The sequence below is a fragment of the Prinia subflava genome, chromosome 1, assembly GCF_021018805.1.
Source record: "Prinia subflava isolate CZ2003 ecotype Zambia chromosome 1, Cam_Psub_1.2, whole genome shotgun sequence".
Classification (NCBI taxonomy): Eukaryota; Metazoa; Chordata; class Aves; order Passeriformes; family Cisticolidae; genus Prinia; species Prinia subflava.
In genome coordinates, this window is record NC_086247.1 from 1,462,051 (window position 1) to 1,486,472 (window position 24,422).

At 48.6% G+C, this 24,422-nt stretch overlaps 1 protein-coding gene and 1 long non-coding RNA gene across 3 annotated transcripts; both read left to right on the top strand.

Moving 5' to 3' along the window:
• Window positions 1-177: 177 nt before the first annotated feature.
• On the top strand, window positions 178-3,775 carry LOC134561912 (uncharacterized). Its single transcript, XR_010083012.1, has 3 exons — window positions 178-284; window positions 3,395-3,492; window positions 3,696-3,775. It is a non-coding gene; the product is annotated as an uncharacterized LOC134561912 (long non-coding RNA).
• Window positions 3,776-8,666: 4,891 nt separating this feature from the next.
• TOP1MT (DNA topoisomerase I mitochondrial) lies at window positions 8,667-24,316 on the top strand. 2 transcript variants are annotated; one of them, XM_063404128.1, is made up of 13 exons: window positions 8,667-10,268; window positions 12,476-12,591; window positions 15,180-15,301; window positions 15,792-15,914; window positions 16,549-16,736; window positions 17,464-17,608; window positions 18,312-18,455; window positions 18,944-19,129; window positions 20,047-20,115; window positions 21,481-21,595; window positions 22,017-22,144; window positions 22,890-22,984; window positions 23,460-24,316. In XM_063404128.1, the coding sequence occupies exons 1-13, from the start codon at window positions 9,649-9,651 to the stop codon at window positions 23,611-23,613; spliced, it is 2,205 nt and encodes a 734-aa protein (XP_063260198.1). In that variant the 5' UTR covers window positions 8,667-9,648; the 3' UTR covers window positions 23,614-24,316. The 2 variants fall into 2 exon arrangements, with proteins under 2 accessions (XP_063260198.1, XP_063260284.1); XM_063404214.1 differs by lacking the exon at window positions 8,667-10,268 and having other exon boundaries at window positions 11,040-12,591; window positions 23,460-23,609; window positions 23,811-24,316.
• The last annotated feature ends 106 nt before the right edge of the window (window positions 24,317-24,422 follow it).

Below are 24,422 nucleotides of genomic sequence, written 5' to 3' on the forward strand. Positions count from 1 at the left end.
AGGGCGGAGGGGCGGGGCTTAACCGTAGTACAACCAATGAAAGCGCGGCGCAGCGTTGAAGGACAGCAGCCCTACCCAATAGAAGCGCGGGATTGCGAGAGGCGGTGAAGGGGAGGAGCGGAGGGGCCGTTGCCCGTGGCAACGGTGGGAATTAGAACGCGGGTGACGTCACGGGGGCGGGGCTTCAGGCCACGCCCACAGGCGCGGCTGGGCTCGGAGCCCCCTCCCGGCTCCACATCTGGGTGGGCTCCGATCCCAGTGCGGACACATCTGGATGGTCCCAGGTAAAACAAGGGGCGCCTTCCCCATCCCCTGGCCACATCTGGACGACCCCGGACTCCAGCCAGACGAACTCCCCCGTTCCAGCCACATCTGGGCCTGTCCCCACTCCCTGCCTCACATCTGGGTGCTTGTCTGTTCCACATCTGGGTGACCCCACCTACCACAAGGAGCCCCTGCCCACATCCCAGCCACATCTGGGCTACTCAGCTTCTATCCAGGTGTCCTCCCTCACCTCCCGGCCACATCTGGGTGGTCCCTCCCTCCTTCTGCCCCTGAAGTCCCTGCACTCTGCTCCCCCCGGCTCCTCTCCTCAACATCTGGGCTGCTGTGCCCTTGCCCTGTTGTAACCATGGTGGCTGGCCCTGTATAAACCACAGTCTAATATGAAATATAATAAAAACATCATGAAGAAATAAAATCAAATCCACTTTATTCCTTTTTGCAGGCAAATCCTGCCCCATATTCTGAACCTTTGTCACCAAAGGTCTCTGAGTCTTTACGTGGGACACAATGAAATTAATGAGTGATAAATCCCATTCATTTCAATGGCACGCAGGGAATTCCGTGTGGATCCAGCTGTTTATTGAGTGGAAAGTGTTAGCCCAGGATACATTAAATATTTTATAGGGTGTGGATTTATTTTATAACTGCGTTTATTAAACCCGTTCCACATTGCCCAGTTATTTTTTTCCTCATCAGGGCTTCAAGGACTATGTGATCCCAGGAAAGGGCTTTTCTCCCTCCAGGATTTTCCAATCCAAAAGGAACAGTTGTGCTAGAAAAGTGGAATTACTGATTAATCTGGAATATTTAATGGATACATCCCCCAACAGCTGCTGTGATGTCACCAAACAGTGCAGAGATCCCATTCCAGTCTCATTTTCCCTATGCATGAGCCAAACCCTCTTTGTGCTCCGGATGGAGCCATCCCATTCCAATTCCCTCCACTGCAAAGAGCATCTATGAAGGGGAAATCCATAAAAATACAGAAAACTCAGTTTTTAAGGGTTTTATCCCAGATTCTGCTTGGGTGGGATCGAGGAGCAAACTGGAGCTGCTCCAGGCTAGGACAGGTGTTTCCCAACTCACATCCCTGCATCTTTTCCCATCATGGACACAGAAAACTTAGGAGAACCCCCCCTCCAAGCTGAGTGAATCCTATGGAATCCAGGGAAAACGGGAGAAATTCAAATCCAAGCTGTCCTTGGAAGGAGGCGGACAAGGGCGAACAAGCCCTGGCTTGAAGTTGTCCTCCCCTGCTCCCTTCCCCGGGGCTTGCTCCCATCCCTGGACAGCCTCTACTCATCCAGCCAGAAAGGTGGCTTGGATGTGTGTTTTTGGGTTGTTTTTTTTTATTATTCCCGGGATGGCGCAACAGGGATCAAAGAGGCTTTCCCAGATCCAGCCCTTCCTCCGGGGGTTTCCGCTCCCACCCCCGGCCGCCGACCGGGCGGGACCTTCCCAGGGGAACGCTGCCCATCCCGCCTGGGGATTCCACACGGGGCAGTGCCCTCTGCTCGCCCAAACCTCTGAGCTTTCCTGGAATTGTGGGATGGTTTGGGTTGGAATGGGCTTGAAAGCTCATCCAGTGCAGAGAGACCTTCCACTGGAACAGGCTGATCCAAAGCCTCGGACATTTCCTGGGATGGGGCAGCCACAGCTCCTCTGGGAATTCCAGCCCCTCACCACCCTCCCAGCCAAGAATTCCTTCCCAATATCCCATTTAACCTGATCCTATTCCAGTTTAAAGCTATTCCCCTCGTCCTGCTCCTCCATCCCTTGTCCCAAATCCCTCTCCAGCTCTCCTGGAGCCCCTTCAGGCACTGGAAGAGGCTTTAAAGTCTCCCTGGATCCTTCTTTTCTCCCCTAATTTGGGAACAGCTTTTCCCCATTATCCCTATTCCCCATGCCCTTCCCAGTGTGCTGCTTACACCTGGTTTGGGATGGATGAGGACGTTGTGAGGCTCAGCTGGGAGGAGGTCCTGGATGATACCAGGGGCAGGTGGAAGCAATGGGCTCATCCCATGAAAAGGGCTGGAGGGAGCGGGATGGGCTTCAGGATGAGGATTATGGGCAGTAGGATTCAGTGGGATCTGGGCTTTGTGCCCAGCCCCTTCCACATCCGACCACGGAGCTCTGGTGGATGAGAGGCAGCTGAGAAAAGATGGATTTGGGGGTTAATTTAATGATTTAATTGACGAGGAAGCTGCTCCTGCCAAGTATGTTTTTCTAGATTATTTTTAAATCTGTGTTTTTGGCCCCATTCTCCACCTGAGTGATCCAAAGTCTTTCCCTGCTTCCCAGGTCTCCTTGCTGAGGAGTTGCTGGTTGAGAGACATTCCCAAAATTCAGCTTTTGGGCCAAAACTTCATTTCCCAGGGTGCATCCTGGGCTGGGAGCCTCCAATTAGGCTGAGGGAACCTTTAAAGGAGTTTCCTTGGAGAGGGGGGATTTCCTTTAGGGAAGCAGCTGGGTGAGGAGTGAGGTCTTCTCCAGGCTGGCTGGGATTGGGAATGTTGTCCTGCACCAACTGAGCTTCATCCCAACTCCAGCTTCCAAGTGCTCTTGGCACAGCAAAGCCTGGTAAAATACAGAGTTTTCCAAGTGTTTTCTACTCCGAGGAAAATTTTCAGGATGTTTCAGACTGGTTTTCATTTACCTCCTTGAGAAAACATGGGGTTTTTTCCTCAATGTGGAGGTTTTTCATGGATGGAGACCAGGAACATGACCTGTATTCCTTGCCTCCTTTTGAGTTTCTAGGGAAAACAGGGATTTGGGAGAGCCTGGCTGCTTTTGAGAAGGGGAGGGGAGAGGTGGTGGTAGCTCAATACCTCAGTTTACCCCATTGCTCTGCTGTGCTTAATTGTTTTTAATTCTGGTGGTGGAAGATTTAAATTCTTGAAGTTTTAGGGAATTTCCTCTTTTTTCCTTTTATTGTCTTTTATTTTGCTGCCTCCAACAGAAGTTCAGGGATTGAGCTAAAGGATTTTCTTTATTTTTTTTCTCCACGGGTCCTCATTAAAGCTGAGTTCACCCCTCCAAACTTTGGGATTGAGCTGTTGGGGTTTCCTTGGGGTGGCACCAACCCTGTGCTGTTTCCCTCTCATTCCAGTGACCATCCTTGGATTCTCGGCCTTGGCACTCCCAAAAATTTGTGGATGACGAAGCCATGGGGATGTCAAAAGCCATTGAGGTGAAGAGCAGCAGCAGGTGGGTACCGTGGAGCATGGCAGGGAATTTTGGGGGGGGCTCCAGCTTTGTTATCCCACTGGTTTTCCTGGGAATTTCAGGAAAGCCCTCCAGAATTCCATTTGGGAAGTGATTTTTGGTGCTGCTGGGCATAAGGGTTAAGGAAGCATTGTTGTCTCCACTAAGGGGTTGGTTTCAGTGGGATCAATTCTTCCTCATCCCAGGAAGCGGAAGAATGAGTTGGAAAAGGGGCAGGACAAGCCAAAGGCGCTCCCAGTGAAGAAGAAGAAGCTGGAATGCGCAGTGAAGGTACCAACCCCCACCCTGTGCACTGGGGGGACCCTTGCAATTATCCCAGAAATTCCATGGGAATCAAACCCATGGAATGAGCTTCCTTTCCCTTTGTCCTGCTCTGTCCTGGTGCGAAGCCTTCCACGGTAAAAGGGAAACAGAAGAAACCATCAAAGGTCAAGGAAAAGCCACTGCAGGAGAACATCATCAGCAGGTCAGTCCTGGGATGTTGGGATGGAGGTGGGATCTGCAGGGCTGGGCTTTTCCATCTGGGTTATCCCAGAGTTATGGGAATGCCACATCCAGCTCTGCTTTCCTTGAGCTGCTTTGATTATCAAAAGGAGTTTTCAATAGGAAAAATAAATAAAGGGCATGGAGTGATGGGAAAAGGGGAATCACCTTAAGCTGAAGGATGGAAGGTTCAGATTGGGTGTTGGGAAGGAATTCTTCCCCAGGAGGGTGGTGAGGCCCTGGCAGAGGTTTCCTAGAGAAGCTGTGGCTGCCTCATCCCTGGAAAGATCCAAGGCCAGGTTGGATGGAGCGTGGAGAAACCTGGGAATAGTGGAAGGTGTCCCTGCCCATGGAAGCAGCTTGGATAACATGATCCCTTCCAACCCAGACCATTCCATGATCCTAAAATATCTGTGTCTCTTCTCTGGCCAAGAAGCTCTCTGAAGCAGGAGGCTGCAGATGGGAAAGGCTCGAGCCTCTGGAATGGGATCCAAGCCGAGGGGGGAGCTGCCTCCGGATGGGTACGTGGTGGTCTGCAGGACTGGGAGCATTCCCGTGGTTTGTTCCCAAGGGAGCTGGGAGGGTGTCTTGTGGTTTGGTGCCAGCTCCTGCAAGGAGCTTTTGAGCATCTGGAATCCAATTAAAGGAAAAAAATCCTCCTGGTTTTGGGGTTGGATACATCACATTTTGGTGTTGGCTCAAACTGGCACTGGTGGGGAGCACCAGGATATGGGCGACTCTCACTTCCCAAGCAGGAGGTTGGGATTGGGAATTCCTTCCTCAGAAAGTTGATTTTCACTGTTTTTCATGTTCATGTCCTCCTGGAAGTGTCCAAGGCCAGGCTGGATGGGGCTTGGAGCAACCTTGGATAGTGGAAGGCAGGGGTGAAATGAGATGATCCTTAAGATCCTTTCCAACCCAAACCATTCCATGATCCTTGCCCAGTGCTGGAGAGCACAAATCCCAGCAAATTCCCACTATATTTTGCTTTTTCCTCTGTTAATTTGTCCTCTTGGTGTGTAAATCCAGCATGGATGCTTTTCCTTTTTCCCTCTGTCCATCCCTCTTGTAAACAGGATCCCAAATGTCCCCAAACCCTTCTGGGTGGATCAAATTCGAGGAGCAGCCTTGAAACCCCCTGAGGCTGCCTGTGCTCCTGGCATTCCAACCATCAGGCATTTGCAGCCAGGAATGACTTGGGAAGGTCGTGGCTCTTCCCGAGTTTCCCAACAGGGTTTTCTGAAGGATTGTGAATCCAAGAGCAGGCGTGTTCCCAGGGAATGAAGGTTTATGTGGACGTAACCAACCTGTAATTAACTCAGGGTTTTATTTTCCCCTTAATGAGTTCACCCAGCAGCTTTCAGGGAAAAAAAAAAAAAAAAAAAATCTCTGTGTGGTTTTGGCTTCCCTTGAAAGCCTTGGGAAGAGAAACTTGGGGAAGTTGGGATTTAGAGGGAGAACCTTGGTGCTGGGCCAGCCCTGGATGAGGCTGGGCCGAGTTTTGGGATGATTTGTGTGGTCAGGAGCAGGAGAGGATGGTTCCAGCTTGGAAAACAAGTGTAAAAACAGTGGGATGGGATTTCTGGTGGCCTCCAAGGGATGGAATTTAAGGCTCTGTGACCTCTCCGAGCTCAGTTTCTTTCAGGTCCCCATTATCCCTATATTTTGATCGTTTTTTTCCTTTCCCCAGGATTTTTGGTGGTGTCTGTGGGTCACATTTTAGGGATCTATGTCCCCTCTGAGCTCGTTTTCTTTTAGGTTCCCATTTTCCCTATATGTTGATGGTTTTTTTCCTTTCTCCAGGATTTCTGGTGACCTCCGTGGGTCAAATTTTAGGGATCTCTTTGTGCCTCCTCTGAGCTCATTTTCTTTTAGCTCCTATCCCCATTTTCCATATATTTTCAATTTTTTCCCTTTTCCAGCATTTTTAGTGACCTCCAAGACTCAGATTTTAAGGGTCTGCTATGTCCCCTCTGAGCTCATTTTCTTTTAGATCCTATCCCCATTTTCTGTATTTTTTTTTTCTTTTTTCCTTGCTTTCTGCTCATCCCCATTGTATTTCCCACCTCTCTTTCCCTCTCGCCATCTGCTGCGAGGGTGATTTCATCTTCCAAGCACCTGGAATTTGATCCATCTTTATTTTGGAGCCCTCCCATCCCTTCTGTTCCCTGGATTGCTCTCCCAGCAGTGCTTCCAATGAGCAGGTGGTTGAGGAGGGCTGGGAGTTTTCCTATATTTATCCATAAAATTCCTTTATTGTGCTGTTGGAAGGAAGCCAGGGATTTCCTAACCCCATTAAAACCTCCAAACTTGGGAAAACCTGATATTTTGAGGTCCTGGATTCCAGCCAAGGGATCTGAGGGAGGGAAAAGTGCTTGTTTGGGGGTGAAGCTGCTTTGGGGTACCTGTTCCAGGGAACCTTTCCCAAATCCCTGATGTTTTCCAGGAGGAGACCAAAGCAACCCACTCTCAAGGGCCACCACTGGGGCTGGAAGACTCTTCCAGGTGAGCTGTGTCATTTTTTGGATTATTTTTCTCCCAGGGAACTGGAATTTTGTCCCTTTTCCTCTCCCTGTGGAGCTGCATCATCCTGGTTTTCCCTCCTGGATCACTGGTGCCTTCCCAGAGCAGTTCCTCCATATCCTGGTGTTTTCAAAGCTTTCCAAAAACATCCCAAATGGAATGTGAGGCTCAATCCTGGGATTTGAGGGTGGGGAGGGAAGTTCCAGCCCCATCCACCCTCCCCAGTCAGCCGGGTGTGACTGCTCAGGTGCACATTCCTACATAAATTCGGTAGGAACAACCACCCTCCCAAATCCCAGGAGAAAAGGCTGTTCTTTCCCTCTAGATCCTGGCAGAGATAGGAGGCAGAATTCCTAAAGCTCAATTATCTTCTCTGCCTCTTAAAAATTCCCAGTGAGAGGCCTCTAATAAAACCTCTGGAGGAAGGAGCCGATCCCAAAAGGGTGCTGGGATTTGGGATTTTGTCCTCTGAGTCACGGATCTGCTCCCTGCCAATGGGACTGGAGGGGCTGAGGGTGTTTTGCAGGGTGATTTTTCCCATTTTCCCTAAGGAGTTTAGTGGGGATTGTGTAATGTGTTTTCCAGTGTGGAAAAAGCATCTGGCCCCTGTGTTTTTTGGGTGTTTTTTTGTTGTGGTTTTTTTTTGGGGGGGGTGGTGGTTTTTTGTGGGGTTTTTTTGGGGTTTTTTTTGGGGGGGGGTTGGGTTTTTTTTTTTTGGGGGGGTTTTTTTGGGGGGGATTTTTTGGGGGGGTTTTTTGGGGGTTTTTTTTTTTTGGGGTTTTTTTTTTGGTTTTTTTTGGGGGGGGTTTTGGGGGGTTTATTTTTGGGGGGGTATATTTTTGGGGGGGTTTATTTTGGGGGGGTTTTTTTTGGGAGGGGTTTTTTTTGGGGGGTTTTTTTTGGGGGGGTTTTTTTGGGGGGGGTTTTTTTGGGGGGGTTTTTTTTGGGGGAGGTTTTTTGTGGGGGGGTTTTGGGGGAGGTTTTTTTTGGGGGGGGGTTTTTGGGGGTGTATTTTTGGGGGGGTTTTCGGGGGTGTTTTTTTGGGGTTTTTTTGGGGGGTTTTTTGAGGGTTTTTTTTGAGCGGGTTTTTTTTGGGGGGGGCTTGGGTTTTTTTTGGGGGTTTTCTTGGGGGTTGTGGGGTTTTTTTGTTTGTTTGTTGGTTTGTTTTGTTTTTTGAGGGGGCGGGGGGGGGGTTTGGAATTTGTTTCCATCCCAAGCCAGCTCGAAGGCCTTTCCTTGTTTTGGTGTCCCACAGTCTGGCAGTTAATTATCTACCTAGATTAATTTATAGAAAGGGGCCAGAATTCACACCTTCTGCTGCAGAAATTTTGGCTAAAAGCAAGAATTGCAGCTCTCTTTTATTTGGAAGTCCAGGAAATTTGATCATCATTCTGCTTGGGAGGAGGAAATTTGACTTCCAGCTCTTTTTTGGGAAGGATCAGGGCAACTGGCTGTGCTTCCAAAGGGGTCCTGCTGGAGGATCCAGGAGCTGGGAAAAGCAGGGAATGGATCTGATCCATGGCTTGAGCTTAGCTCCAGGCTTAGCTAGGATGGGCCAGAGGATTTGGGAGGTGATGATGACTCAGAAGGAAAAGCCCCAGGTTTCTCTGTGGGAAAGGGACACCATCACCTCAACATTAAACTCGTGGAATTCTTAAGATTGGATAAAATATCCAAGGTCACCACTGGACCATGTCCCGAAGCGCCACATCCACAGGTTTTTGGAACACTTCCAGGGGTGCTGATCCCACCTGGACAGCCTCTTCCAGTGCTTGACCAACCTTTCAGTGGGGAATTTTCTCCTAACTCCCCACCAAAATCCACCCCTTGGAGTTGTAGGCTCAGCCTAGGAGACATAAGCTTGGTTTAAGCTGTGCTGCTGTTTCCTCATTCTTCTTTTGCTTGTTTTTTTTCTGGAATATGAACGACTTGAAGACTCACACAACTCCCTGCCTGGCTTGAAGGAGCCTTGGGAGAGATTATAGGGGCAAATTGGTTCTTTGTAATGGTTGCAAATCCCACAGAATTCCCAAAGATTCTCCGGAGCTCTCTGCTGAGCAGGGAAACGCTCCTGGATTCCTCACCCATATGGATGGTGGAGATCATGGATCTGGACACTCCTTGTCTTGGATGAGGCTCCTGCCCATTCCCCATTGGAATCATCCCCACAGTCCCTGAGCTGTGTCCCATCCGTCTCCTTTTCCAGGGTGTCCATGATTGACCCCAGCCCTTCCTTTGGGCTGTTGGTGCTGCCAAACCTTTCCTCCTGAGGTTCCTCTGGGAATATTTCCTTAGGAGCTGCCCTGTTTCGTCTGGAGGCTTTGTGGTTCTGCTCCTTTGAGCTTCCTCATCCCACAAAATCCGGCTTGGGGTCATTCCCTGCTGCCTTGGGGTATCTCCATCCGTGGTGCTGCCGTGGCTTGAGGGAGATGAGGGAGGAATTCCCTAATTTGGGATGGGAGAGGGGAATTCTGGTGGTGAGAATCGGCTGTGATGTCATTGTAGGTCCCAGGATGAATCCCAGAGAACAGGACCTGCAGTGGGAGAGCAGCCCTTGGAGACCCAGAATGGAATTGGGGTAGGAAAACTGGGGAGAGTGTCCCACCTTGGACCTAATCCTGCATCTCCTCCGTTCGCTCGGGATTTGGGATAACCTCTCTCCTTTCCCAACATCCCTTCCCTTATTCCTGCATCCCACAGGTCCCAGGTGAAAGTGTTGCTGCATCCCCCTCTGGAGATCCTCTGGAGAGGGATGTGGGGCTCACAGCTGTGAGGGAGAGGGAGGAGAAGGTGCTGGATCCCCCCATCCCACAGCAGGAAGAGGATTCCCGAGCCCCAAAAAGAAAAAGAGGGAAGAAACAAGAGGAAAATAAGCAGGAAAAGGGATTGAAGAGGAAAAGAGGGAAGAAACAGGAGGAAAATAAGGAGGGGAAGAGGTTGAAGGGGAAAAGAGGGAAGAAACAGGAGGAAAATAAGCAGGGAAAGGGATTGAGGGGAAAAAGAGGGAAAAAACAGGAAGAAAATAAGCAGGGAAAAGGTTTGAAGAAAAAAAGAGGGAATAAACAGGAGGAGAATAAGCAGGGAAAGGGATTGAAGAGAAAAAGAGGGAGGAAGGATAAATTTGAGGATTTGATGGATGGCGTTGAGGAGGAGGAGGGAGATGAGGGCAGGAACTGGGAAGGGGAACAGGGAAGAGCCAAAATACAGAGAAGCAGCAGCAGCCAGGGATGGGAGGATGGGGAAAAAAAGCGGGAAAAGGGGAAAGCGAAGGAATCCAAGAAAGGGAAAGGGGTTAGAAAGGTAGGAAAGAGGAAAATGAAGGAAAACTTGCTGCAAGAGGAGCAAGAGATGGAGAAAGACAAAGAGGGAGAGGAAGGAGTGAGAGGTGAAGAGGAGGAGAGGGTGGGAGAGGGAAGTGAAGATGGAAAAGGAATAAAAGAGGAGGAAGAGGTGGGTGAGGAAGAGGAGGAAGGATTGGGAGAGACTGGGAGTGCAGGGATGGGGCAGGAGGTGAAGAAGGAGGAGGAGGAAAGGAAGGGAGATGTTCCAGAGAAAGAGAAGTGGAAAAACAAGGAAGAGCCAGAGGTGGAAACCAAAGAGATGGAAAAAAAGAGTGAAGAGGAGGAAACTCCAGGGAAAACTGGGGAAGGGAAATCTAAGGAAGGAGAAGAAAAGAAAAAGGAAGAAAAGCGCAACAAAAAGACTAAAAAACAGAAGGAAGAAGAAAAAGAGGCGAAAAACAAATGGAAATGGTAAATTCCAGATGCCTTTGGCAGGTCTAATCCTGGGGCTGTGATTTTAATTTTATTTTGTGGGGCAAAACAGTGAAAATTCCTGGGTTTTGGCTATTTTCCTGTATTTCCTTGAGCCTTGAACTCACCACTCTTGGAAACGAGTGAGAGATAAGGGAAGGTCCTGAATGCACAGCAGGATTTGTATCATCGTTATTTTTATTTTTAAAGCTATTTGTAATGTTTATTTCTCCTTTAATAATTTTACTGCTGCCTATCCTGGGAAGGGAGAAGCTAATAATTATTGGAAGGAAATAATAATAATATTAGTAATAATAATAATAAGACAACAGCACCTCTATCAGGGAGCTGTAGAGGGGCAGAATTCCTTTCCCACTTCCTTCTCCAGCGGATTTGGGATGATCCAGGCAGGAGTTTTACAGGAAAGGATGCGGAATGTGCCTGCTGGATGCAGAGTTATCTTTTTGGGAGTGCGACTTTAACCACTTGGTGTCACTCTCACCCAGATCTGCCCAGGATCTGGGACAGAACGGGAGCATTTTTGGGAAGGTTTTTTTTTTTTTTTTTTTTTTTTTTTTGGGAAGGTTTTTTTTTTTTTTTTTTTTTTTTTTTTGGGAAGGTTTTTTTTTTTTTTGGGAGGTGGATTTTTTTTTGTTGGGAGGTGTTTTTTTTTTGTTGGGAGGTGTTTTTTTTTGGTTGGGAGGTGGTTTTTTTTTGGGAGGTGGTTTTTTTTTTGGGAGGATTTTTTTTTTTGGGGGGGGAGGATTTTTTTTTTTGGGAGCCTGTGGCAAACCCTGATCTGGGAGGAACCCTTATCCCAGATCAGGGATATCCATGGGTACCTGGAGCTTTGAGGTGGCCCTTGGAGGATCCAGGGTGATGTGAAAAATGGGATTTTGTACATTTTTTTTCCTAATCAATGCCTTGTTTGGAATGGCTGGATCCCAGCATGAGGGAGAGAGGCCGGTATGTTGGAATTCAATCCCAAAAACGCATCCACAACTCCATTTCTCATGAGGAAATTCCCATGTGTTCCCTCCTTGGCCTCTGGATGGGCTCAGGGGGCTGTGGAAGGTGAGTCTGGGGGATGCTCTGCAGGGATTTGCAATCCCAAAATTCTGGGAAGAGAGATGATCACGAAATGATCCTGGTGCTGCCTCTCTCCGATGCTTTCAGCCCAAATTCTTTGAGTTTGTTGTTTTTTCTTGACTATTTCTTTTCCTCTGCTTTTTATGGCAAAAGGCACCTGTGGATACCATGGATTTATTCCCCTCTGCTTCCCACGGGGAGGTGAAAAAAAAAAAATCACAACTTCTGGGGCACCACTGAACGAGAAACAGGAATTTTGACAGGAATTTTGACAGGAATTTTGACAGGAATTTTGACAGGAATTTTGACAGGAATTTTGACAGGAATTTTGACAGGAATTTTGACTTCTCTGTGTGGAATCTTGCTGTGTTTTCCCAGAAACCCTTGGATTTTTTTTTTTTTTTCTTTTTCTGGGAATGCTGGGATTAAGGGGTCAGTGCCAGCCTGGCTGGTGCTGAGCTGTGGGACACAGATCCCTGCCTGTCCCCTGCTGTCACCAGAGCTCTACCTCTGACCCTAACCTGTGGTTTTAACCCCTGTTTTCAGAGTCCTGTTCCTGCTTTTCTGGTTGGATTTTTTGATTTTTTTTTTTTAACTTTTTATATTCAATTTTTTCTGAGTTTTTGTTGCCGTTTTTGAAACCCTCACAGTTAAAACTTGTAGTGGCTTTAAAATCCCATTTGCTCCTGCAGGGTGGAAGATTCCTTAAGATCTTATTTGCATTAAAATCAGAGTTATCAGAATTTATGAGGCACGGGTTTCCCAGAGAAGCCCTGGCTGCCCCATCCCTGGAAGCATTCCTTGGATTGGATGGGGTTTGGAGCAACCTGGATTAGTGGAAGGCATCCCTGCCTATGGAAAGGGGTTGGAATGAGGGATCTCTTCACTCTCCTCCTGAGTTCCTCCGTGTCACCACGCCTCAATTTCCTGGATTCCATTCCAGCTTTCCCTGTTTTAAAGAACAGGGAAACTGAGGCAGCAGCAGAGAAAACGGGATTTCACCTGGAGTTTGTGCCAGCTCTCACTGCTCCGAGCGTTTTCCCGGTGTGACCTTGGGAGGAGGTTCCAGAATGCCGGATCTGGGATATCCTCATGGATCTCCCGTGTGTCTGTTCCAGGTGGGAAGAGGAGAAGAAGGAAGATGGAGTCAAATGGATGCAGCTGGAGCACCGAGGGCCCTACTTCGTGCCCCTCTATGAGCCCCTGCCCGAGGGCGTGCGGTTTTATTACGATGGTACAGCTGCGAGGGGGGACCTGGGGCTTGGGGTGGTGTCCTCTCCTTAGGGAAGAAGAATATCCCGTTGGAAAAGCCGTGGGTTGAAGCTGGAAGATCTCACACGTGGTTGGAATTACGGGTTTTTTTGGGAGCTGATCCTATTGGCTGGGGTTTTTTTCTTTCTTTTTTTTTCCTTTTTTTTTCTTTCTTTTTTTTTTTCTTTTTTCTTGTTTCTTTTTTCTTTTTTTTTTCCTTTTTTCCTTTTCTTCCTCCTTTTCTTCCTCCCTCCTTTTCTTCCTCCCTCCTTTTCTTCCTCCCTCCTTTTCTTCCTCCCTCCTTTTCTTCCTCCCTCCTTTTCTTCCTCCCTCCTTTTCTTCCTCCCTCCTTTTCTTCCTCCCTCCTTTTCTTCCTCCCTCCTTTTCTTCCTCCCTCCTTTTCTTCCTCCCTCCTTTTCTTCCTCCTCCTTTTCTTCCTCCCTCCTTTTCTTCCTCCCTCCTTTTCTTCCTCCCTCCTTTTCTTCCTCCCTCCTTTTCTTCCTCCCTCCTTTTCTTCCTCCCTCCTTTTCTTCCTCCCTCCTTTTCTTCCTCCTCCTTTTCTTCCTCCCTCCTTTTCTTCCTCCCTCCTTTTCTTCCTCCCTCCTTTTCTTCCTCCCTCCTTTTCTTCCTCCCTCCTTTTCTTCCTCCCTCCTTTTCTTCCTCCCTCCTTTTCTTCCTCCCTCCTTTTCTTCCTCCCTCCTTTTCTTCCTCCCTCCTTTTCTTCCTCCCTCCTTTTCTTCCTCCCTCCTTTTCTTCCTCCCTCCTTTTCTTCCTCCCTCCTTTTCTTCCTCCCTCCTTTTCTTCCTCCCTCCTTTTCTTCCTCCCTCCTTTTCTTCCTCCCTCCTTTTCTTCCTCCCTCCTTTTCTTCCTCCCTCCTTTTCTTCCTCCCTCCTTTTCTTCCTCCCTCCTTTTCTTCCTCCCTCCTTTTCTTCCTCCCTCCTTTTCTTCCTCCCTCCTTTTCTTCCTCCCTCCTTTTCTTCCTCCCTCCTTTTCTTCCTCCCTCCTTTTCTTCCTCCCTCCTTTTCTTCCTCCCTCCTTTTCTTCCTCCCTCCTTTTCTTCCTCCCTCCTTTTCTTCCTCCCTCCTTTTCTTCCTCCCTCCTTTTCTTCCTCCCTCCTTTTCTTCCTCCCTCCTTTTCTTCCTCCCTCCTTTTCTTCCTCCCTCCTTTTCTTCCTCCCTCCTTTTCTTCCTCCCTCCTTTTCTTCCTCCCTCCTTTTCTTCCTCCCTCCTTTTCTTCCTCCCTCCTTTTCTTCCTCCCTCCTTTTCTTCCTCCCTCCTTTTCTTCCTCCCTCCTTTTCTTCCTCCCTCCTTTTCTTCCTCCCTCCTTTTCTTCCTCCCTCCTTTTCTTCTCCCTCCCTCCTTTTCTTCCTCCCTCCTTTTCTTCCTCCCTCCTTTTCTTCCTCCCTCCTTTTCTTCCTCCCTCCTTTTCTTCCTCCCTCCTTTTCTTCCTCCCTCCTTTTCTTCCTCCCTCCTTTTCTTCCTCCCTCCTTTTCTTCCTTTTATTTTTTTTATTAAGCTGGGTTTTGTAACTGACCTTTGTCAGCTCATCCATGTTTTCCCACAAGCTGGAAAAATGGGATTTTACTGCTCCGTGGCCTCAGTGACTGACACATCCAAGGATTTGGCTGGGCTCCTCCAAGCTCCTCACGTCCCCAGGGCCACCTCCAGTGACCTCAGAGCAGCTCAGGGTGTCACTGGCAGGACAGATCCAACAGCCAAATTTGTCTCCGTGTTTTCCTGCCATTCCCTCTGGGTTTTCCTGCCATTCCCTCCTCTCAGTTCATCCCTGAACTCATTTCTGATGGATCAAAGGGAGGGAGAAATAAAGACATTAGGGATCAGCCAAGGGATGCTGGAGGTGGAAAGGGATCACATTCCCTCGGTGTTCCTCAGTTCCCTGGGGCTTCCCATGCTTTTTTTTCAGCAGGGAAAAGGCCACTTTGGGAAAAGAGGACACTGCTGGGACATCCATGGAGCTGTCAGGGATTTGGGCTCCATGAGGAGGAGCCTTGACAGGGTTTGGACCTTCTCTGTGATCTGTGAGGTGTTGAGGATCTGGGCTGGTGGCTTTGGACTTTGGGATCTTTGATCTTTTTTTTTTGTTTTTCCTAAAAAGTGTCACCGTTCTTGGATGGAAAAGGGTTTGTGGACAGGCAACAACCCCAAGTAGGAAGGGCCCATGGATGAGCTGGGGTTGTCATGGGGCTGCTTCAAGGCTTCATTCCCTTCAGTCCAGAAATCCCGAAAAACAGTGGTTCAAGCAGGAATCAACCATTCCCTGGACCTCTACAGAGGATTTTTTCCTGAAGAAACAAAAGTTATTTCCAAGTAATTCCTAAGATGAGCCAAGATTTTCCTTTGGTTTTGTTGTGTTTCTCAGGCCAAAGAGCTCAGGGAGGGGATGGTGGCTTTGCCTCCAAGGAATGATTCAAGATCTGTAGAAAATCTAAGAAATAATCCAAGATTCTGCCCAGAGAAGCTGTGGCTGCCGCATCCCTGGAAGTGCTCCAGGCTGGACAGGGCTTGGAGCAACCCGGTCTAGTGGAAGGTGTCCCTGCCTCTCTTTTCCCAGGAAAACCCCTGAAGCTGAGCCTGGCCACAGAGGAAATTGCCACGTTTTATGCCAAAATGTTGGATCATGAGTACACCACCAAGGAGATCTTCCAGAACAACTTCTTCCACGACTGGAGGAAGGTACCTTCCCTGGGAGGGCTCCTTGAAATCCATCAAACCCGTTCAGCCCCAGGGAATGGGGGGATTTATTCCTTATTTATAATTATGAGGTTCTAAATTCTGGTTTATTTCCATGATTTTTTGTGGGTTTGGGCTGGGATTTGCTTCCCGTGCTCCCTCTGAGTTTTAAGGTGTAGGATCTTGCAAGCAGCCCCAAAAACAGTTTGGGACATGAAAGGAATGAAGGAATGATATCTCATCCCAAAACAACCCCAAACACTTTCTAGGGAATTTCTACACCTTCCAAATATTTTTGGTGCTGTTCCTGCCGTTGTGTTTGGGGTCTTTTTTCCATATTAGGTTCTTCCACCCCAGAACTGGCCCTGTTTTTTCAGGGAACTGGAATGTGGGTCTCTATTCCCTTTTCCAAGGACAGGCACAAGCAGCAGCTCCATGTGTGGAATTGGTTTTGCCTCCTGGCTTTTCCCAGCCCCTCTCATCCCTTTCCCAGGAAATGACCTCAGAGGAGCAAGAGATAATCAAGGACCTGGACAAATGTGACTTCAGGGAGATCCACAAATATTTTGTGGACAAAAATGAGGCCCGGAAAGCACTTCCCAAGGAGGAGAAGCAGGTGAGGAATGGTTCCTTTGACACGTTTTGGGTCCGGTTTTGGGAATTTTGGCCCTTCGTTGTTGTCTTTTCTGGTGTTGTGCCCTGAGCTTGGACTTCTTTAATCCAGCCCTGTCTCCATGGCCATTGCCCCCCTCTTCCTGAATTTTATCAGTGGATCCTGCACATCCCATGGCTCTGCAGGGTGCCAGTCATCCCTGGATCATGGTTTGGAGTCCTTCCCTGTCCAGAGGATTGTGGATTTTGCCAAGGGAATGACAGCACTTAGACTCCTTGGTTGGGATGTTGAAGATCCTTTCCAATCCAAACAATCCTGATTTATTTTTATTTTTTATTTTTATTTTTTATTTTTATTTTTATTTTTATTTTTTATTTTATTTTTTTAATTTTTTTATTTGATTTTCTTTGATTTTTCTTTGATTTCTTTGATTTTCTTTGATTTTCTTTGATTTTCTTTGATTTTCTTTGATTTTCTTTGATTTTCTTTGATTTTCTTTGATTTTCTTTGATTTTCTTTGATTTTCTTTGATTTTCTTTGATTTTCTTTGATTTTCTTTGATTTTCTTTGATTTTCTTTGATTTTCTTTGATTTTCTTTGAAATTTTATTTTTTTTATTGTGGTGTCCTGGTTTCAGAAGCTGAAGGAGGAGGCGGATAAGATCCAGGAGGAATACGGATACTGCATCCTGGATGGGCACCGGGAGAAGATTGGCAACTTCAAAACGGAACCTCCGGGGCTCTTCCGTGGCCGTGGGGAGCACCCCAAGATGGGGATGCTGAAGAAGAGGATCATGCCAGAGGATGTCACCATCAACTGCAGCAGGTGGGTTGTCCTTGGAAGTGCTGAGCTCCTGGGGCTTCCCTTGGGATTGGGGAACTCCCTCTGCCCAGAGCTGGATTTTTTCCATCTTCTGAAATCCCTGTTTTCCATATCCCGGGAGTGTTTTTCCCTCTGAGTTGTGTGAGCTGGACTGACTCTGAAGCCACCCATTTGAAGACCTTGATTCAAAACATTCCCCACCAGTCCAGCAAGTTTTCCTGCTGTTCCCAGCATCCAAAGGATAAACACCCAATTGTGGGAAGGGTCAGGAACGGCTGAGGGAGCTGGAGGAAAAAAAGGCTTGAGGGGGGGGACCTTCTACAACTCCCTGACAGGAGGGTGGAGCCACACAGGGCTTGGTTTCTTCTCCCAGGAAAAAAAAAAGTTAGATAGGAGAAGAGGAAATGGCCTGAAGTTGTGCCAGAGGAGGTTTAGGTTGGATATTAAGGAAAACTTCTCCATGGAAAGGGTTGTCAAGCACTGGAAGGGGCTGCCCAGGGCAGCGGTGGAGTCACCAGCCCTGCCGGGATGTGAAAGCTGTGTAGATGTGGCACTTGGGGACATGGTTTGGTGGTCCTGGCAGTGCTGGACTCGATCTTGGAGGGCTTTTCCAACTCCAATGATTCCATGTTGTGGAGTAATTATAGGTGGATTCCATCTTTCCTCGGTGTGGTGACCATCCTTGGCTCACTGAAAAGGTCCCAGGGCTCTAATCCTGCTCTTCCCACAGGGATTCCAAGATTCCCGAGCCCCCAGAGGGTCACAAGTGGAAGGAGGTGCGCTGTGACAACACGGTCACCTGGCTGGCCTCGTGGACAGAGAACATCCAGAACACCTTGAAGTACATCATGCTGAATCCCAGCTCCAAGCTGAAGGTTGGAATGGTGCCCTTGGTCAGGTGAAAAAAATCTGGGGGAGGCAGGAATGTGGAACGTCAACAAAATCTTTCTTTTTTTTCTGGCCCTTCTCTTAAACGTGGATAAACAAAATGAAGGGGTGAGAGGGGAAGGAAGAGCGGAAAATTGTTCAAAGGAATGGGATGCTCCTGGCAGAGTCATCCTGGTGCCACGTTGCTCATGTGTGTCCAGGGAAGGCTGTAGGAAGTCAGATGGAGGCTGAAAGGATCCACAGGGACTAAGAAAGTCCACAGGGACCAGAGTTGGGTTGATTTATATTAGGCAGAGATGGGATTGGAGTCTGTGGGAGGAGAAAGGGGGTTTAAGACTCATTCCAAGGGCTCAAGGAAAGTGGGAATGCAGCCCAGGTGGACACAACTGAGCAAGTGCTGTGTCAGTCCACACTGGTGTCCAAGGAGCCACTTTGGCCACTTGGTCCTTGCCAAGCTCTGGCTGGTGGAGGACACCCTGACTGAGCCAGGATCCAGATCCAGCACAGCCAGCAGATGGCACAGAAACCCTGGATGAGCTGTTTCTTTTCCAGTTCATTCCCTTCATGGATTTCCCCCAAGAAAGCAGTGGAGTTTGAGCAGGATTTGGATGCTGGAGGTGTTTCTAGAGCAGGTAGGGGTGGAATAAAAACAGGGCATGGAATGGAAAATACCCTGGTTTCCCATTCCAGGGGGAGAAGGACTGGCAGAAATACGAGGTAGCTCGGCGCCTAAAGGATGTCGTCCACACGATCCGGGCTCAGTACAGAAAGGACTGGAAATCCAAGGAGATAAAGAAGCAGCAAAGAGCAGTGGCTCTCTACTTCATTGATAAGGTTATCCACAGCCTCACCCTGGATCCCTCATCCACGTGGAAGTCGGGAATTCACTTCCCTGATCCACCTCGCTGTGTGGTTTTTGGTGTTTGCTGGTCCTGCCACCCAGGGTGGCTCCATGTGAGGAATCTGGGGATGATTATGATGATTATTCCCATCCTGGAATGGTTTGGTTGGATGGGACCTCCAAGATCATCTCATTCCAACCCCCTGATGTGGGCATGGGCACCTTCTACTTGACCAGGTGGCTCCAAGCCCCATCCAGCCTGGATTTGAAAATTTCCAGAGGTGTGGAAGATGAGAATTGTCCCTAGTGGAAGGTGTCCCTGCCCATTGTGTGGGGTGGAACCAACTGATCTTAATCCAAACCATTCTACAAATCCACAGATGGAGATGATCTTATCTCCTCTAGTCCCACTTCAAACAACCTGGGAAAAGGGAATTGGGGTGGAACGACATGGGATGGACGATTCCCGATTTCCTTCCAGCTGGCCCTGCGAGCTGGGAATGAGAAGGAGGAAGGGGAGACGGCGGACACGGTCGGGTGCTGCTCGCTGCGCGTGGAGCACATCCAGCTGCACGCCCAGCTGGACGGGCAGGAGCACGTGGTGGAGTTTGACTTCCTCGGGAAAGACTCCATCCGCTACTACAACAAAGTGTCCGTGGAGAAGCCGGTGGGTGGCGGCAGGAATGGAGGAAGTGCTTGGTTATCTGGATTCCCTCGATGGTTTGTGGTTCCCGAATTTCCATCCAAAACCCGCTGCCGAGATGTGCTTTAACCCTGGAGAATGCGAGGCATTTTGGGATCGAACTTCCAAGGCTGTTCTACCCCATGTACCATGAGGGAGAGAAACTTTGGGATCAAACTTCCAAGGCTGTCCCCCATGTGTCACGAGGGGGAAATTTTGGGATTGAATTTCCAAGGTTGTTCTACCCTGTGTGCCATGAAGGAGAAATTTTGGGATTGAACTTCCAAGGATATTCTACCCCGTGTGACATGAGGGAGAAATTTTGGGATAGAACTTCCAAGGTTTTCCTACCCCATGAGGGGAAAATTTTGGGATTGAACTTCCAAGGTTGTTCTAGCCCATGAGGGGGAAATTTTGGGATAGAACTTCCAAGGTTGTCCTACCCCGTGTGCCGTGAGGGGGAAATTTGGGGATAGAACTTCCAAGGTTGTTCTACCCTGTGTGCCATGAGGGAGAAATTTTGGGATCAAACTTCCAAGGTTGTTCTACCCCGTGTGCCATGAGGGAGAAGTCCCACCTCTTGCTGGAGCACCCTCGGTTGGCTCATGAGTGTCAGGACTTGAAACGTCTCCATTTGTATTGAGTAATTTTCCTTCGCCCATGGGAAAGAAGATTTTAATGAAGGTTTTAATGAAGATTTTAATAAAGGTGTTTGTGGACAAACTGGAATGTGGAGTTGGGAAAGATGGGGGGAGAAACACCTTGAAGTTGAGAGGGTTGGTGGGGATGTGCCAACATGAGGGTGAATCAGAGTCCATCTGGAGGAGGGGAGATTTGAGGGAGATGTCTGGGAACAATTCATTCCTTGGCCCTGACCAGGATTGTCCTTTCCCCCTCTCCAGGTGTTCAAGAACCTGCAGCTCTTCATGAAGAACAAGGACCCCACCGACGACCTCTTTGACCAGCTCACTGTGAGTTTGTCACCTCAAAGCTTTTCAGACACCACTGGTGGCCCTGAAGGAGGAGAAGCCAAACCATGACACCCTTGGCCACCTTTGTAGTTATCCCTTCTCCCGGTTTTAACCCTCTGCTCTCCAGAGGCACCGCTGTCACTGTTTGAACACCCTGTGAGGTTTTCCAGCTTCTTTCTGCACTAGGACATCTCTGCTTCCCTGTATCCATGCTGAGGAGCTGGATTCCTGCTCCTTCCCTGCTCCAACCCACTCACTTGGGCTTTTTTTTTAGCCTGGGAAGGTCTGCCCACAGTTTGGGGTATTACTGGAGGCACCAGAACTCAGGTTTTTGATGCTTTTGCCCCTCATTTGAGCTCCACAGAAGTGGGAGAGGTTGCTGGAGGGATGTGCTGCCTTCCCTCCTGGAAAAACCTCCTCCCTCATCTCCCTCAGGATGGGATATGGGATTGATGAGCAGCTCCATGTTATCTGTAGAACAGGGATGTGATATTGGATGTGACATCAGGAATGACTGTTTGGAAAAGACCTCTTAAGATCTTCAAATCCAAGCATTAAGCCAGCACTGCCAGGTCCACTCCGAAACCACATCCCCAAGTGCCAATGTGTGTCCTCTTGGAGACAGGCAGGAATTGTTGACTTCTAGAGATTTTTTTTCTTTTCTTTTTTTTTCTTTTTTTTGTTGTTGTTGTTGTTGGTTTTTTTGTGGTTTTTTTGGTTTTGTTTTTGTAGGTGGAATTTGGGGTAGTTTTGGGGGTAGTTTTGGGGGTAGTTTTGGGGGTAGTTTTGGGGGTAGTTTTGGGGGTAGTTTTGGGGGTAGTTTTGGGGGTAGTTTTGGGGGTAGTTTTGGGGGTAGTTTTGGGGGTAGTTTTGGGGGTAGTTTTGGGGGTAGTTTTGGGGTAGTTTTGGGGTAGATGATGACCTGACCCCACAAGCAGCTCTCCAAGCTGCAGGACTTAATTTTTTGTTACTGCCTGATTTTGGTTGCTTAGGCAGAAAATGGCCTAAAAAGAGATTTGTCCTGGCTTCTGCTTGTTCTATTCCTTTGTGGAATCATGGAATGGTTTGGGTTGGAAGGGACCCCAAAGACTGTCAAGTTCTAAATCTTTGCCATGGGCAGGGACACCTTGCACTATCCTAGGTTGCTCCAAGCTCTGTCCAACCTGTCCTTGAACAATTCCAGGGATGGAGCAGCCACAGCTTCTGTAGGAATTCCATGCCAGGACCTCACCACCCTCCCAGGGAAGAATTCCTTCCCAATATCCCATCAATCCCTTTGCCGGTATGGAGCCATTCCTCCTTTTCCTGTCAGCAGAGCTCCTGCTGCGAGTTTCCCCACACTTTTCCCTGTTTTCCCTCCTCCAGACAACCTTCCTGAACAAACACCTCCAGCACCTCATGGACGGATTGACGGCCAAAGTCTTCAGGACCTACAACGCTTCCATCACCCTGCAGGAGCAGCTCAAGGCCCTCACCAACCGTGAGTTCCAGTGGATGTGGTGGGCTCAGGAATGTCCATCCATTGCCTTGGGATCCCTAAAACTACCTGGGAAAGGTGGTGCTCCACGTAGTGGGGTGAGCAGCAAGTCGGGGATAAATTGGTGAGAAATGGTGAACTCTGGGATACTCTGACTAAGTGATGGCCAGGATGGGAATATTTTTCCCTCTTTTCCTTGTGTTGCTGGTTGGTTGCGCTATTTCTGCCTCCTTGGGTAGGTGAGGGATGAGTCACAGCATCAGATTGTGATGCTCAATTGTCCTTCCCCAATTCCCACAACCATTATTGCTCTCCCTGGAGAGAGAGAATGCGACAACAACTTGTTTGCCTTTCCTCCTGCTGCATTCCCTGCTTTTCCCAGCTCTGGGAATGGAGTCAGAGTGATGTTTTCATTTCTTTCCAGCCGAAGACAACGTTGCAGGAAAGCTCCTGTCCTACAACCGAGCCAACCGAGCCGTGGCCATCCTGTGCAATCATCAGAGGTCTGTACCAAAGACCTTTGCCAGGTCCATGCAAGTCCTCCAGGAAAAGGTGAGACAGACCCAGCTGAGAGATCCCCGACCTAATCTGGCCTCTGAATTTTATTTTTGGGGTTGGGGTGATGTCTGAAGGGATCACCTTGGTCGAAAACATCAGGGAATGTCCTGGGAATAGAGGATTGCGAGCCAGGGGGTGGAGAGGGATGTGGTGGCCTCAAATGCTGGAGGAAGCTCACTTGGTGCAGAATTTGGGTGAGTTTTGATGAGTTTGGGGCATTTTTCATCACTCTCTGTCTCTGAAGTACAGAATTTGGGTGAGTTTTGATGAGTTTGGGGCATTTTTCATCACTCTCTGTCTTCGAACCAAGCTTGGGGGCCTTTTGTGATGGCAGCTCTGGCCCAGTTGGATCAAGATCAGGGAAATTGGTTTTCCTGTCTTTTTTTGCAGGAGGAGCAGCTTGAAAATACCTTAAATTACCACTTTTAATTGCCCTCAGGCTTTGCTCATACCCTGCTGATGGGCTGGGACTTTTCTGAGGGCTCTGGTGCTGTCACAAGTCCCTCAGCCTCAGGCAGGTGCAGAAGATTAACAGATTTAGGAGCTCCAAGTGTTTGTGGCATCTGGGATGATATTTTAGAAGATGCTAAAAAATGCTTGAGCCCAGAAAATGCTGCAGGGACAAATTGGGAAGTAGGGTTGGTAAGAAATTGAGGAATGGTGGGTGAAGGAAAAGAAGGGAGGAAGCTGAAACCTTGAGGGAGGGAGGAAATGTTGTCTGACTTTTTCACCTTCACAGATTGATGCCAAGAAGAAACAAGTGGAGGAAGCCCAGGAAGAAGTGAAAAAAGCTGAAGATGAGTTTAAAGAAACCAAAGATGCCAAAGCAGAACTGTGAGTGGCTTTTCCTTGGAATCCTCTCTTGGAGAGGGATCCAGAGGGCCTGTGGGATGGGGCTGATGTGTCCCAACACTGCATCAGAGCAGAAATGCCCATGGTTGGGATTGGGTCCTTCTTGTCCCATGAAAGTTGGGAAGGTGGTTAAGATCTTGTGGATGGTTCCCTTCAGGGACACCTCCCACTCTCCCAGGCTGCTCCAAGCTCTGTCCAAACCTGGCCTTGGACACTTCCAGGGATGGGGCAGCCACAGCTTCTTTGGGCAACCCATTCCAGGATGCTGGGTTTTGTTCACCCACCTTTGGTGGTGGAAAAGACACATTTTATTGTTAATTTTTAATATTTAAAAAGCATCTCACCAGATCCAAACCCTTGAGAAGTAGGTTGGTGCTGAATGGCACCTTTGACTCAGCCATTCCAGAGATTTTCTGGGCTTTTGGGACATCCTGTGTTGTTCTTTCCCTGCCCTCAGCAACGTGGAGAAGAAGACGAAGCTGTTGAAGAGGCTGGAGGAGCAATTGGCCAAGCTGAACGTGCAGGCCACGGACAAGGAGGAGAACAAGCAAATAGCTCTGGGCACATCCAAGCTGAATTACCTGGATCCCAGGATTAGTGTGGCTTGGTGAGCCTGGGGTGTGAAATCACAGAATGGTTTGGGTTGGAAAGGACCCTAAAATTTGTGGTGTTCAATGGGTAGAGACCCCTCCCACTATTCCAGGTTGCTCCAGGCCCCATCCAGCCTGGCCGTGGAGACTTCCAGGGATGCAGTGGAGAGGACCCTGCTGGGTAACTGGTCCCCACTTGTGTCTTGTGGTCTGCACAGGTGCAAGAAATTCGGGATTCCCATCGAGAGGATCTACAACAAGACCCAGAGGGAGAAGTTTGCCTGGGCCATCGACATGGCTGGCGAGGACTTTGAATTCTGAGCTGGTGCCTTCCGTGTTAAATCCCAAATCCTGCTCATTTGGTGCTGTTGAGAAGCTTTTTTTTTTTCTTTAACTTGCTGCTGCTTGGGGCTGAGGGTTCTCTGAGTTTGGTGCCTTTTTTTTTGTATGGAAAAGCAAACACCCGGATTTCCAATTGAAAACAGGTATTGCTGTTTGGGATTTGGGACTTTGAGAACTCCTAATTCCTCTTCAGAGTTGCCAAGAACTTGGGATTTTTTTTTTTTCTTTCTCCCTCTGTAGTCTTGGAAGGAGATTAAATAAGAGCCTTAATTGTGCTGATCAACAAGATCAGGTCTAATCCTGTCTCCTTGGGGTGGTGGAGCTGTGCTGCCCTTCCCAGACTGGATGGGGTGGATGGGGAAACACGAGGTGATGACAGCAGGAAAACAGGGAACTGCAGTATAAACTCCAGGATTGGGTTGGGGATGCACTGAGAGGAAAGGAAAAATCTCAGGGTTTTACATTTTGGAGGACTTTGTGCCCTTTCA

Coding starts and splice junctions, on each gene's coding strand:
- TOP1MT (XM_063404128.1), top strand. CDS start 9,649: ATGGATGGCGTTGAGGAGGAGGAGGGAGATGAGGGCAGGAACTGGGAA. Junction 15,915..16,548: donor TTCCCAAGGAGGAGAAGCAG/GTGAGGAATGGT, acceptor TCCTGGTTTCAG/AAGCTGAAGGAGGAGGCGGA. Junction 16,737..17,463: donor GTCACCATCAACTGCAGCAG/GTGGGTTGTCCT, acceptor CTCTTCCCACAG/GGATTCCAAGATTCCCGAGC.